Source organism: Diadema antillarum, unplaced genomic scaffold (genome assembly GCF_040938485.1).
Source record: "Diadema antillarum isolate AM-2024a unplaced genomic scaffold, OU_Dant_1.0 scf00000148, whole genome shotgun sequence".
Lineage (NCBI taxonomy): Eukaryota > Metazoa > Echinodermata > Echinoidea > Diadematoida > Diadematidae > Diadema > Diadema antillarum.
In genome coordinates, this window is record NW_027271037.1 from 1,158,179 (window position 1) to 1,174,073 (window position 15,895).

At 38.3% G+C, this 15,895-nt stretch overlaps 1 protein-coding gene across 1 annotated transcript in view; it reads right to left on the reverse strand.

Moving 5' to 3' along the window:
- Nucleotides 1-228: 228 nt before the first annotated feature.
- Nucleotides 229-15,895, reverse strand: part of LOC139721724 (N-lysine methyltransferase SMYD2-like) — a 30,304-nt gene continuing 14,637 nt past the window's right edge. The window contains exons 7-12 of the mRNA XM_071633047.1: nucleotides 13,340-13,450; nucleotides 9,599-9,665; nucleotides 8,493-8,645; nucleotides 7,384-7,558; nucleotides 5,244-5,352; nucleotides 229-312 (exon numbers count right to left, since the gene is read on the reverse strand). Coding sequence (XP_071489148.1) covers nucleotides 229-312; nucleotides 5,244-5,352; nucleotides 7,384-7,558; nucleotides 8,493-8,645; nucleotides 9,599-9,665; nucleotides 13,340-13,450 — 699 coding nt within the window. The remainder of the gene's footprint in view (nucleotides 313-5,243; nucleotides 5,353-7,383; nucleotides 7,559-8,492; nucleotides 8,646-9,598; nucleotides 9,666-13,339; nucleotides 13,451-15,895) is intronic.

Consider the following 15,895-nt stretch of genomic DNA (forward strand, 5'->3'; position numbering starts at 1 on the left):
TATGTTGAGCCTGATAAATGACATTTGAAGGAAATGATAAAATGATTGTCTGATTTGTACTAACAAAAGGTCACTACTTCAAGGTGTGATGAAGAGATCTGAGTAGGAAATGTTGTGGGTACTCTTTGGTGGAAGAAGGTAACAATTACCACATTGGAGAATACAAGTTCTGTGTGATCCTGAGCGGGCAATGCAGGAAGCTCAGTGCATTGTGGGAAGAGGCACAGGTTAGGAAGACGACTGAGAGAGCGCCCTCGCATGTTGGGTCACAGGGTGACTTTCTCCATATGCTTTCTCAAGAAGAGGAATTGTCTAAATGGGTACAAACAAAACAAAAAATGTCACAGAATAGCAATTAAACTGTTTGCATTGATACTGGTATATAAATAACATATTTCATTTGTTTTACAAATATCAATCATCATTCACCACACAGAACCCTTTTCATAAGGATAGGTATTATAATTGCTGGTTATACAGTGCACTCCCGTTAAAACGAACACGGTTATAACAAAATTCCGGTTACAACGAAGTAAAAATTCGGGCCTCAACATTATCCGCTCTTTGTATTTTTATCGTTTATTTGTGCAGTTTAACAAAAGAAAACGGCCGGTCCCAATGACTTCGTAATACCGGGAGTCTAACTGTAATAATTTCAGATACTACAGCAACACCTTTAATACTGATAATTGATTGCTAGTTGTATAGCTGCTGTGACAGCAATTATATTCATTGCTACTTGCAGTAATTACAGACCTCTTTAAAGAGTGGACCACTTGTGTCTCTGTAGAATAATTGCTAGAAAGGCTTGCATAAACATCATCTCAAATGAACTTGACTTGGCATCTACGTTATTACAGTAAAGAATTAAACCCAACTGAACAAAGTGAAAGCATGATGAAGTTCACAAAACTACAGAACCTCTTCCATCTCTACTACAAAAGTTTGAACAGAATATTTATTCAGACTGGTATGTGGATATCATCTGTTTATAAAATGGCATTAACATCAGAATGTAACTAAACATGCCAACAGATTTGAGAGCAAATACAGTACTTTAGGAATATTATGATCTTATTCAATTCTCATGCATCTCTCATTCTGCCTAACTATGAAAAGGAAACCAAAACCAAAAGAGAAATGTGGATTGAGTGAAAGCAGCAACGTTAGTAGAACACATCAGTGAAAGTCCAAGGAATTGTAAAGAAAAAAAGTAGAAATTACGCGGTGCGTAACATATGTCCCCGCCGGAAGTAGCATTTAGTGGCAAAATGTACAATATAGGTAAAAAATCAAGGTCAAAGGTCAAAGAAGTCAAAGGTCAAAATTCTGTGTACAAGTTTTGAAGCCCTCACCTAGTGCCATCACATAAAGCAAACGGAATCGAAATCGGGTTAGAAATGGCGAAGGAGTAGCATTTTGTAGCCAATGTACAATATAGGTCAAAAATCAAGGTCAAAGGTCAAAGAAGTCAAAGGTCAAAATTCTGTGTACAGGTTTTGAAGCCCTCACCTAGTGCCATCACATAAAGCAAACGGAATCAAAATCGGGTTAGAAATGGCGAAGGAGTAGCATTTTGTAGCAAAATGTACAATATAGGTCAAAAATCAAGGTCAAAGGTCAAAGAAGTCAAAGGTCAAAATTCTGTGTACAAGTTTTGAAGCCCTCACCTAGTGCCATCACATAAAGCAAACGGAATCGAAATCGGGTAAGAAATGGCGAAGGAGTAGCATTTTGAAGCAAAATGTACAATATAGGTAAAAAATCAAGGTCAAAGATCAAAGAAGTCAAAGGTCAAAATTCTGTGTACAAGTTTTGAAGCCCTCACCTAGTGCCATCACATAAAGCAAACGGAATCGAAATCGGGTAAGAAATGGCGAAGGAGTAGCATTTTGTAGCAAAATGTACAATATAGGTCAAAAATCAAGGTCAAAGGTCAAAGAAGTCAAAAGTCAAAATTCTGTGTAGCAGTTTTGAAGCCCTCACCTAGTGCCATCACATAAAGCAAACGGAATCGAAATCGGGTTAGAAATGGCGAAGGAGTAGCATTTTGAAGCAAAATGTACAATATAGGTCAAAGGTCAGGGTCAAAGGTCACAACTGAAATTCTGTGCAAAAGTTTCAAAGCTTCCATGTAGTGCTATCATATAAAGCAAACAGAATCAAAATTGGCTCATAAATGACAGAGAAGTAGCAAATTGAACATTTTGATCACACACGGACGGACACACGGACACACACACGTACGGAGCCCGTTTCATAGTCCCATCCTCGAGCTCGTTCGGCAGGGACAATAAGAAAATTATACATGATTTACTTTTCTAGCATAATGAAAGAGCACTTGACTAACCACTTTCAGAAAGCAGGGGGAATAATTACTACCCTTGACATATATGCCAATATACATGTATGTCAAGTCAAGTTGATGTCAAGTTGATGGACTGTGTAATTTTCATGAAAAATGATCTTTTTCATTTTTCCCTGTATATTTTCCTTATATTGTTGTCCACACATGGCATCATAAACTCTAGTAGCAGGGCTCGACACTAACTTTTCTTTTTGGTGGCCCGATGGGGCCACCAAAATCAGCAATTTCAAATTTTTGGTGGCCCGAGAGAAAAATTCGGTGGCCCGACTCAATAAAAAACATTGAAAGTCCTTTTTTTAATGAGTCAAATATTCAAGTTTTATCATAGTAAGAACAGTGGAAGCTGGACATATCTATTCATGAATAAACCTCAACAAACTCGCAACTCACTCTTAGACACTCATTCAGTCCTTTTAATCCATCCTTTAAACAAATTTAACTGCTGAATGGTGAAGACTAAGTTATTCATTGACAGGCACATGGGTTGCAACGTCTAAACATAAACAAATAACATATTTCTATTTCTCAAAACACAAAAGACAAAATTAATACTTTTGCACACACTCACTGCATGCATTTATGCATTTCCGGCGCAAAAAGTTACGAACTTATTGACATACTGTTCAAAAACTTTTTGGTGGCCCGAGGCGGGCCACTAAATTTGCCCTTTTTTGAAATTTGGTGGCCCGACTTTCATTTTTGGTGGCCCCGGGCCACCGGGCCACCGTTAGTGTTGAGCCCTGCATAGTCTCCTCATCCACTTTAAAAATTCATAACTTTTGCATCGATTGTCCGATTATCCTCAAACTTTCACTGATGTGTTCTACTAATGTTGCTGCTTTCACTCAATCCACATTTCTCTTCGGGGTTTTTGGTTTCTTTTGATAAAAGTAGCTCTTTGTACAGTGCATATCAGCTCAATGAATTCCATGAGCTACTCTCTATTTAATCTGAGATAACAATTTCAAGAGCTAAGTCAGATTTCTCCTTTTCAACATGTGTAAGATTTATTCAGTCAACCCACACTTAAAAAAGCACAGACTAGTTAAGACAATGTGTTGTTGGGAAGGTTGCATGGTGATGTTAACAAGGAAGACAGCTTTGTGGTAACACCATGTACAGTAGTCCTTGGCAGGACTGCTGTTTGGCAAAAGAATACTGCAGACCTCTTTCTCATGTCTTCTTTTACCAAACAAAGCAAGTGCCAAATTGTGTCTCGCCCATTCACGTACAAGGAATTAATATTTTTTATAACTCCCAGAAGTTAATTGACCTGCTTATGACCTTTGACCTTGTGGTGACCTTCAACACCCCAAGGGACATTTACCATCCAAGTTTGGTCACAAACGGACAAAGGGATCAAAAGTAATGAGCCATAATCGAAACACGCCATAAAAACTTAACATTGGGCCCTAAAAATTTGTGGACCCCTTCCTGTGACCTTTGACCTTGTGATGACCTTTAACTCCCCAAGGGACATCTACCGTCCAAGTTTGGTCACAAACGGACATAGGGATCAAAAGTTATGAGCCACAATCAAAACGCGCCCTAAAAACATAACATTGGGCCCTAAAAGTTTGTTGACCCCTGTCTGTGACCTTAGACCTTGTGACGACCTTCAACTTCCCAAGAGGCATCTACCATCACCCAAGTTTGATTGCCATTGTAGCAACATGTGCTGAGTTACGTGTGACAAGAGAGTCTTGCAAGTAAACTTTAACGTATGACCTCAAATGACCTTTGACCTTATCATGTGACCTCTTCAGAGACTCCAACTCTCCCGTTTTCGACGGGAGATCTCCCACCGAAAGCCCATTTTTGCACAATCTCCCGTTCTCCCGTTTGAGATTTGATTTCTCCCGCCCTGGCTCTGTGTCTCCCGGTGGAAAGGATTTCTTACTTATTTCTATCGTATGTTGAAAAAAATAAGCTTTAGATAGCACCAGAGAACATCTAGAATCCTAGGAACTTCGCGCTTCGCACACATCAACTTGGAATTTCCCGTTTGCTAGCGGTCTCGGGCGGGAGAATATCAAGATCAGAATGTGCTTGGGGTTGGAGTCTCTGCCTCTTATGGCACCATAACATGAAGGTACCCCCAGTGCATCCATCACCCAAGTTTGATTGCCATTGTAGCAACATGTGTCGAGTTACGTGTGATAAGAGAGTCTTGCAAGTAAACTTTAACGTATGACCTCAAATGACCTTTGACCTTATCCTGTGACCTCCAAAGGCACCATAACATGAAGGTACCCCCAGTGCATCTATGACCCAAGTTAGGTTGTAATCCAAGCAACTTATGTGAAGCTATTTGTCAAAAGAGAGTCGTGCAGGTAAACTTTAACATAGAAAAGAGAGTCTTGCACATACAGTACTCTTTAATATATGACCTCAAATGACCTTTGACATCATCACATGACCTCCGACAACACCATAACATGAAGATACCCCTAGTGCTTCTATCACCCAAGTGTGGCTGCCATTGCTGTAACAGTTGCCAAGTTATGCATCATAAGAGAGTCTTGCAGGTAAACTTTAACATTTGTGACGGACGAGGATGGACGACGGACGACGGACGGACGACGGACGACGGACAGACGACGGACGGTCGCCATTTGGATCCCTTAGTCTCGCCTTCACCTCCGGTGGGCGAGACAACAATAGCCCTTTCAAGGACTACATACACATGATGTTACCACAAACCTTTCTTTCGTCAATAGATATTAAATACTATGTTGACATTTGCTAGCAACAGCAGAACATCTAATACAGATTAAGTGTGACACTGTCTTGAAATGAACAAAAACTTTCAATACAGTGAAATATCATCATTAATGTTTGAGGACAATTCACAGCTTAAGCATTATTTTCTCACCTGATTGAGTAGTCTCTGTGCCAGGCTGTCATTGCCAAGATTTATGTGTACGATGCTCAGTTTCAAGAGGAAGAATGCTAGGTAAGGGTCCTCCGGGCTGAGATGGAGTCTACATGTCAAAATGTCCATGGGAAAACAATAAGAGACTGCACATACAATGTACGTAGGATTTGATAGGCACTCACAGCAGGGAAATTGTCTGTTTGTTGATTTTATGGGATATATTTTACCCTTTATGTTAAACCATTCTCATGTTGCCATGGTTGTGACAGCAGGCCCTCTTTAGAATTTGGCATCCTCAAGAAGGCACACATCTTCAGAAGGACTTATATTTCTACACCAAACCATGCTTTCATTATAGTATCATAATTAAAGTGAAAACATAGTTCTGGTAAGGGTTTGAGAACCTGTCTTGCACCATTTCATATTTTTGCTTGCAATATATCGTAAGGGTCTACCTAGAAACTTACCTGGCTGACATGATTTGCCTTGATGATGAGTTGTTTGGAGTATTTTGAGATCAAAGGTGTAGAATAATAAAAGTTGCTATACCTACTTTTATTCCAAAAGAATACAGGCTAACTCGGATTTGGGGACAACTCAGCCCTATTTCATACAATTTACATGCAGTTCCCGATCGTCATATTTCATACATAGGCGCACGTTCATTTTGCATGTTCGCCATAGAAGTTCTTTGATGCACACATTGTATCAACTCAGCCCTTAACTGCGACCAGCCAGAACGCAAAGCGCTCCCACTAGTACAACACTGTACAATCCAGAGGGACAACTCGGCCCCGCTGTCAAAGCGAGGCTGAGTTGTCCCCAAGTCTGAGTTAGCCTGACCCCGATCAAGTATTAAGTTCTGAGATTGTAACTCCAGCGAATCTTTTTGGTTAATATTTTGCATTTTCGTCATTACACAACAAATATCTTGTTATTACAGCATTATTCTACACATTTCTTAGGCATACATGTACATTTTAGAGCAAAATTTGACAGCTACGGATCTGCAGGTGTACAAGAACTATATTTTACCTTTAACCTTTACACAATACATACCATCGCAAACACTTGTCTGAGGGCATGAAGTTATTGTATATTTTAGTTTGTAAGAATAACTATCCTTTCTTCTTTCGTAGCAGAAATCCTGAATGAGCTAAAGTTCCTGATAACTTCCTCTATATGACAGCATGCTGCTCCAAATTGTCTCATTTCAAAAGGAAGTTGCCTACTTGACCTCACAATAACAATCACTTCCTTATGGCATAAACATATGTACGATTATTGCCTCATTGTAATCCATCCAGCCATGTCTGAATGAAATTTCATATTTACCCCACACACAGGGGCCATTATTTTGGTATTCAATCATGTGAATAATTCTGGGTCTCAGTATGACAAAACATGCAATTCTTCATCTCAGACCCAACAAAAACTCACAGAAGAGACAATTTTTAAATCATGGTCTGAGGAATTGAAAGAAGGCGTTCTCAGCTTTAAAAAGATACATACTTCGTAAAATTCAGATGTTAATAACTCACTAACAGAATAAATAAAAATCTAAGCTCTAGGAAATTTACTATGCAGAAAAAAGGTCTTGAACAGTAAGTTTCTATTGCAGCCCATGACGCATTCTCTATTGTGCCCAGTAAAAAGACAGAGTTTTAAGACTATAGGCTCATTCACACAGCCCAAAACAGTCATGATTGAATCGCAATGCAGACTTTTCTTTAAATGCATGTGGACATAATATTTGCGACTTAAAGTGTGATTCAAATCACGATCCAATCACCATGAAAAGTATGACATTTCCGAAACAGTTATGATTATTTATGGTGTGAAGTATGTATGAACATTGTGCAAAAATTGTATTAGCTTTTACATCCCGTAATGCAAAGCATGCATGGGACAGTCAACACACAGTATGGGCAAACTCATAGACTCATGCATGAGCAGTTTGGTCCCGCTCAAACCAATGCAATTTGGGTGGCAAATTTTCTTCGTAAAACAGTGCGATTTGGATCGCGATTAATCTTGCCTGTACATGTGCAAACCTGAGTGAAAAGAAAATGTGATTTGAATCACATTTTTTACAGTGTATGTGAAAGGGGCCTATGGTAACCTCTACAAAGTTCACCTGAGTCCCTCCAAGATCCCTTGACTGGCGTCGAGAGCCTCCCCCCACCACGCAAGGCGGGAGAATGTCTGCATGGCCTCTAGGCCTAGCCGCAGGCAGGCGTGGTGGGTGGGGTGGAGTAGGGATGACTGCTGGCGCTGGCACTGCCGTAGGATGACTGCCAGGCGGCTATCATGTGATCATGGGGTTAAGGGTCACATAATCTTGGAATGAGAACTTTTCTTACTTTGCAGTTTAATGCACATTAACATCTTTAAACAGGCATTTGCTCAGTAGAGCATTATGTTGTTGGTTGGTAATGGGTCATACACTCTAGTAATGTTGCTGAAATCAAGACTCAATTTTCTTCAAATCTACAAATCTTCAAATTCACCAGCCAAAATTTTGACATATGAAAAACATTGTTTCAATGTATCCCAAAATCTGCAAGATGAAAAGAAAAACACAAAAATGACCTATGCTGCTTTGCCAAATCACAACCTAACAAAGGGCTTCTAAGAAAGAAAATTCCCTTTATCTCATGAAAAATTAACAATGAAATCAAACAGTTATAACCCCAAACCACAGAGACATGGTTCTGAAAAGATTCTGGAAATCAATAGGTTAACCAATCAAACTTTTATACACTGCTGATACAAAATATTTCAGCTTACTTATGAAGCAGACTGAGACACTAACCTTTTTCTGTGGTGGCCCATTCGAGCCACTGAAATCTTTAAATCTGTAATTTTGGTGGCCTGAAAAAGAAATGTAATGGCCAAAAGAGATTGACACATGACAATCCATTTTGAATTTAAATGCCTGACTGGGCCATCAAGGGATAGTGTTTTTGGAATTTTGGTGGCCCACCAACAATTTTTAGTGGCCCCAAGCCACCGGACAACTGCTATCAATGTCAAGCCCTGTGTAAAGTGAAACTAAATGCACACAGTCCTTCCTTTGTTTGCACTATTTGTGGTTTCATCAACTCAAGAATGATTAGGTATTCATCGTCGCGTCATCAAAAATGCATCAAATGAATCAAAACAAGAACAATGAATAAAGGTGATCGCAGGTCTCCTTTTTTCCTGGCAACTTGTCAATTCATTTAGTTTGCTTGCAAAGGATATTCTGATACGAGTTGAGCTCTGCCACCTCCTGCTGGGACTTTCGGACTTCCTGCAGAATCTCCTCCGTGAATGCCTCCATCCCCTCCACAGCAGTAGAATGTTCCAGGGATGAGATGATTGAATGGCAGGTATGACACATTTGGAAGCATCCATCTGTCATAGAGGGATGCGCACAACCATTTTTCGCTTTAACAATTTGGCTTGATGCCAATGCCAATGGTAAATGACAATTTATATATTCCCCCTTTCTTTCAGAAAACAGTACATACCTCAACAAGTTTTTTTTTACATATTAGCTTTTGGACATTCCATTCTTCCTTTTTTCCACTTCCACTTCCTCATTTCGCAAGCAATATTTATATTGCAGATACAAGTATACAGTCATGAAATCTACTCTGCTATGATAAACAGAGATAAGGGGGGGGGGGGGCAAATTCTCACAGAATCTTATTTTGTGCTCAATACCAGAGAGGATTATGGAAGGAGTAAGATTTTTAAAATAAACAATTCAATATACAAATGTACGGTTTAATTTTGAGCAACATACATACACCAGCTAACCAATCTTGCTAATGATACATTTCAATTCATTGCTCTGCATGATATGACAGAAATACATTATGTACATCTAAAACATTATCTGTAGTATAAAATGAAATTGAACCCTTTATTTAGACAAAGCAAAACAAACATTTATGTGATAAATGATAACATTTATGTGATAAATGATAACCCGATAATTATAAATCTGTCTTAGACTGTAAAAGGAAATTGATGTGTAACACTCTTAGAGGGAATAAATGATCATGAATACAATGTATATGTCTTGAATGCAAAAATACTGTTCTGCATTGACCATGTGGCCATGAAGTTTTCACTGCTTTTCACTGCTCTTCACTGCTCTACATGGTTTTACTGCAGAAAAAATACATGCTCACATTCATGATTGAAGGAAGCAACATTTGCTTGTGAGGTGGCTACTAAAACACTTGGTTTAACCTTAACCCGTTGAGGACGAGTCCCGAGTATACTCGGGCAAGCGTCTATGGGAAATGTGTGTTGTAGCAAAATCAAACGGGTTAAAGACACCTGACCATGCATCTTACCTTGCACAGGAAGAACAGGGTCGGGACATGTCCTATTGGGACACTTGACACACAGCATGAGGCTATCCTGATGGAGACAAGGAGATGAATAGACAAACATATACTATAAAATGATTGAACGATATATGATGATAGATGGATAGATAGATAGATAGATAGATAGATAGATAGATAGATAGGTAGATAGGTACATCCGAGATAAATATGTTAATGAGTAGATAGACACATAGTCTAGAGCTAACCTGATGGAGAGAAGGAGATGAATAGACAAACATATACTAGAAAATGGTTGAATAATATATGATGATAGATGGATAGATAGATAGATAAATAGATAGATAGATAGATAGATAGATAGATAAGTACATCCAAGATAGATATGTTAATGAGTAGATAGACACATACGTGTAGTCTAAGGCTAACCTGATGGAGAGAAGGAGATGAATAGACAAACATACTAGAAAATGGTTGAATAATATATGACGATAGATGGATAGATAGATAGATAGATAGATAGGTACATCCAAGATAGATATGTTAATGAGTAGATAGACACATTAGTGTAGTCTAGGGCTAACCTGATGGAGAGAAGGAGATAAATAGACAAGCATACACTAGAAAATGATTAACGATACATGACGATAGATGGATAGATAAATAGATAGATAGGTAGGTACATCAAGGATAGACATGTTAATGAGTAGATAGACACATACGTGTAGTCTAAGGCTAACCTGATGGAGAGACGGAGATAAATATGATACTAGAACATAATTGGAAGTTATAATAATAGGTAGATAGATGCTTCCAAGTTTAGCACTTCGATGCTTTTGTGTGTGAATACAATAGACAGAACTTGGAGGGAAGAGATTCTTGACATTCTCTACAAAATTCCTCATTTCTCTTTGACCACTAAAGCAAATCGAATGGGGATTTCTATAAGATGTGGGCAATGAGTTATAGTTTCATACCCTGAATTTGTATTTGGATTGATTCACTATTTTTAAAGATATCATTGCGGAGGGTCCCGTTGTAATTGTTTTGGGGACATACGGTATAACAGAATAAGATTGAGAAATACAGTGATACATGGGTAGATAGGTAGATAGATATATTGATTAATAGATAGATAGGTAGATAGATATATTGATTAATAGATAGATAGGTAGATAGATATATTGATTAATAGATAGATAAGTAGATGGATCAATGACTAGATAGATAGATCAATTCATAGACAGATGGCTATAAATAAGACACATAGATATAGAGATAGATAGATAGATAGATAGATAGATAGATAGATAGATAGATAGATATGAAGATGTAGAAATTGATTAATACCGGTATGTAAATGGGAGATATGGAGATACAGTAGAAAATAGAAAAGAGACAAAGAGAAAGAGAAGGACACATGTAGAAAGAAATTGAGAGTTATATATAAATGAATAGAGAGCTAGATAGATAGAGAAGGGCAAAAAGAGATAGAATCAGAAAGGAGAAGGAGGGAGATAGAAAGCTACTTTTAATAATAGAATGCTGGACAGAAAGAGAGTTAGAGACAGAAACAGAGACAAGGTGAGAGATATATATATTGATAGATCTAGAAATAGAAGAAAAAAGAGACAGGTGGATGGATGGAAGGAGAGAGAGAAAGAAAGAGAGTAACAGAGAGATAGAGACAGAGACACTAAAAACTCTATTACAAAGAGGAAGTCACGTGAAGGGGATACCAAATCACACAGTGACTTTGTGACTTTTCCTTTTTAATACAAGAAATGGTCATATCAACCCAGACCAGAGTAGCCTCTTCCGAGTGTGAACTCTGATCTTTCTGAGGGTCTTGCTTTAATACTAACTCTGCACCAGCTGGCATAAATGCATGCACATCCCGGGCACTCTGGGTGAAACACCTTGTCTACATGATGGTACGGATGAACGTGTGTGTGCTATTAAAGCAGGATTTGAACCAAGATCTCCAGTTAAAAATGTACTGAGCCTTTAATAACCACTATACTACAGCTCTCCCTTTTAAAGACATATGTGACCCGCTACAACAAAATGATCCTAAAGTCGGGCGAGGTCGATTATTTGAAAATTGCATGACATAATTCCCTAATCTTTCTGCTTTAAATTGATATATAACACATCTTATAAAAATAATTGGCTGCGGAGATATTGATGTTTAAAAGAGAGCATGTCGAGATGTCTGGGAAATCACTGTTTTGAAAAAAGCACCATAAAAGTTTTCCTTGCAACGCAATCGCGATCAATGGACACGCAAGTCAGTTTTCACCTCCGGACAATAGAAGGTAAGCCCTAGCAACCCCCGAAATGCTCATTCAAGCACAGCGTCGGCCGTCTCCTCACCGACCAATCAATGACCAGGATGCCAGGAGAAGCGACTGGGCATAGCACACCCGACCGGCACGCACCAGTCGACTGGGCAGTGTGCGAGCTTCACGCTTCGGTTAGCGGCAAGCAGCAAACTGACCAATGAGATCACTCTGGTCGTTGTTAGGGGCGGAGCCAATCTGTGGCGCTCAATCCAAATTTTCGAACCAGTTTCTGCTTCGTTGAAAAATATGGCCCAGAAAAATGCTATTTTTTGGTCTTTCCTTTCATCATTTTGCTTTAAAATTTCGACAGATGATAGAAGACATGTCAGACTCCAATAATATGTCAAAATCAGAAAATCATAAGTTTCGACAAATTTTGATGCTCTGACTTCAAACTGGATTTTCACGGCTTCGACCGTGCGCGACTTTAGGACCCTTTTGTTGTAGCGGGTCACATATTACAGTCATGCTTTCAAGCCCTTGGACATGGTTATTCTTGTCTGCGGCTACAAGGCTTTCAATTGCCGTGATTAATTCATGAAATGATTCATTGCGTGAGCGTGACTAGAGGGAAACCCTCGAAATTGAGATGAGACAGCCAAAACATGGCTGTGTCTGTCATAAGTGGAAAAACAGGGGGGGGGGGGGAAATGGAGTGCTCATGAATCAAACTAGCTCAGCAAATTAATCATAGTGATTGTAACCAGACCACAATTCACCTACTCCTATTCTAGAGATGAACAAGCTTTACAACAATGAAGATGTTACTTGATACGCATACAATGGAAATGAAATCAGGATAAACACTGGAAAAGCACTCAGAGGGTGTGGACCTGTGCTGAGCAGCTAATTTCCACTCATATACAAATATGTTGAAAATGCCCTTATTTCCCATTGATATAGAATCCTTGCTATAGTGTCTCTACCTTAGCTTCCTGCTGCGCCTGACCGTGCACCCAGTGCGCATATGCACGCCTCAAATATGCATAGGTTTAATTTCCTCATTTGTTGGCCCTATTTGCCAATGATAAAGAATCTTTCAAGAAAATTCAAATAAATTCCTGGAACCAGATGGTGATCCAGATCACTACCAAATTGTATTATTCTGTCCTTTGTGTCGTTATCAACTTTCCTGTGTATTTCGTCCAAATCCATTCATAAACTTTTTAGTAACAATGTATTTTGCAAACAGAGAAACACACAGACAAACAAACCAATGCTAGCAAAAACATAACATCCTTGGTGGAGGTAATATTATTACAAATAAAAGGATTTAGAGATTAACCCATTGAGGACGAGTCCTGAGTATACTCGGGTAAGTGTCAATCGGAATTGTGTGTTGTAGCAAAATCAGTCTGTCCGCAACGGGTTAAAAGTAGAAAATTAGAATGACTCAACATACCCTGGTGGTGTCCAGACATCTTTGACACTGACAGACGAATCCATACACAGATCTCAGCTTTTCCTGTCTGAGTCTCGTTGGCAGCAAAGTGCTCACATAACTGATGCTACACTGTAGGGAGTTGTGGAAGATAATTTGATAGAGAATCAGTGAAGTTATAAAGTCAATATTTTTTCAATTCAAACAAAATCTTATTTCCAAATAAAACAAATTCTTTCACACACAACAATTTCAATTACTGTAAAAGTCTATATTTTCGCGTAAGTAATTTTTTGTACTCGGCTGGATTAGATGAATTACTTGTGTTTATAATTCTGTGGAATCAGGACGCTAACTACTGGAACATTATGGCACGCAAAAATATTTGCGTGCTTTTATTTTCGCGCTAGCTTCTGGTTGCGCGGAATACGCAAAAATTTCCACTTTTACAGTAATCAATGTATTACAATATACACAAATATACATTTTGACAGCAGAGTAGAATATGAGCAAGTGCATAACCTCAATGAAACTATTTTGTTCAAAATCATTGTATTATTAAAAAAAAAAGGCCCGCATAAAAGAGACAAGTTTATAGGGGTGTGGGCCTCTCAAAAAATCATACTTACAAAGAAAAAATAAGGAGAGAAATGGAGACACACAGAAACACACACACACACACACAGACACACACACATACATGTACACACATAGAGGCACACAAATAATTGCAAAAACAAAGACTAAAAGGTAGAAAGGACAAAACGGTTAGTGACATTGGGAAAAGGTGGTAAGAGAGAGAAGGAAGGACTATTGAAGAGGAAGCAGATGTCTGCAGCACATTCAGAGCAAACGCCAGACACTATCCAAGTTTTGTAAATGGTAGTGTTGTGAAGTACTTTGTAATTACTGCCACAACTAATTTGCATGTAAACACAATCAGGAAAAAATCTACTACTCTGCTCACTGGATTTCACTCTAGTCACTACAAACCATTGCAACATATCATTGATTGTCAGTTTTATATTTAACTGCACAAATACTTAATGTGCACTATCTCCACTCTCACTGCTGGAGTTATTTCTGAGCCACCATTCGGCAGGTGCCTAGCCAATTTAACAACATCCTGTTTGGTCTCACACTCCCTCGTTGCTAAAGACTCTGACCGATCACATTCGGCCCTTTTATGGCTTGTGGTTTCAATCTTGTGATTACTAGTGAAACCTTGACACATGGTTGAGAAAAAAAAATCACCAAAAATCTTAAAGCACTTTGTATCTTGTGGAAAAAACATTATATAAATATCAACTATTACAAATCTGTGAAAAGTCTGCCAGCTGATAGCTTCAATTTTGTCTGCTCATACTACTTTACTGTTAAAGGTCCTGTTTAACTTTGGGAGCAGTGATTTTTAAAATGTTCAAGATATCACATTTGATGCATATGTGTAGGTCTGTTGTATCACAAAACATCCTACCATGAAAAAAAAATTGCAATAAAACCTATTATGAGAAGATATCAATATTTTTCCCATCAAACCATAACTGTAGACAGTTTAGTCTGGAAACATTCTTATTATAACTATTGTTCACATTTTGTGTATGTATATGGATTCAAATTTTTACAGTGGATGTTTCTACCCATAGCTCACATTTTAGAACTATTTTACAGCACTAATGCTGGGTTTTTGTTTCTTCAGCAAATGGTAAATTGTGCCTTTAAGACCTAGCTGTGATATGGTAGAAAGATGATAATTCTTAGAGGGGAGGGAATAAGTGAATTTGGTCATCAATTACATATCATATAAACAACAGGACAAACTGGTTGTCAGCAACACCAGAACTTATGTGCAAGGTTTGAAGAAAGCTCAGTCAAACAGAACTTTCTATGCTTATGTCAAAACAAAACAACAAATTCTATTTCAACATTTCACTAACCCTTTAACTGCTAGTACATGAAGTTGTAACTTGTCAAGATACAGATATTTCATTAAAAGTTGGTGCATTTAAACAGGCAACTCAAACTGAACAATGCCATAGTCATGGTGACACAAAAGGAATCGAGGGGATGGATATATAATCTCTGTTCACCAATGGTCAGCACATCTGTGATGATAAGCAAAGACAGCAAGTTGGTACATGTGGTGACTGAGAACAAAGAACAGCAGGGATCAACTGACCCATTATAAACACATATAGTGGATTCCCGTTATAACAAAGTCCTTGGGGCCGGCAGTTTTCTTTCGTTATATCAAAATTGCGTCATAACCGAACAAATAAACAACAGAAAATATGGAGTGAATACTGTTGCTGCCTGAATTTTATTTCGTTGAAACCAGAATTTTGTTATAACCATGTTCGTTTTATATAACGGGAGTGCACTGTACAAAATTCAATACTTGCATAATATTCACGCATACACATACAGATGAACAAATTGTGCAGTTCAGAATTGTCTGGTGCAGCAGTTCTGAAAATGATTGTTACGCACCCTCCAATGGATACAATTCCATAAGGAAAGCTGAAGAAAGCAAAAATAGTTAATAATCACTAATAATAGTTTAATAATCACTGGCAT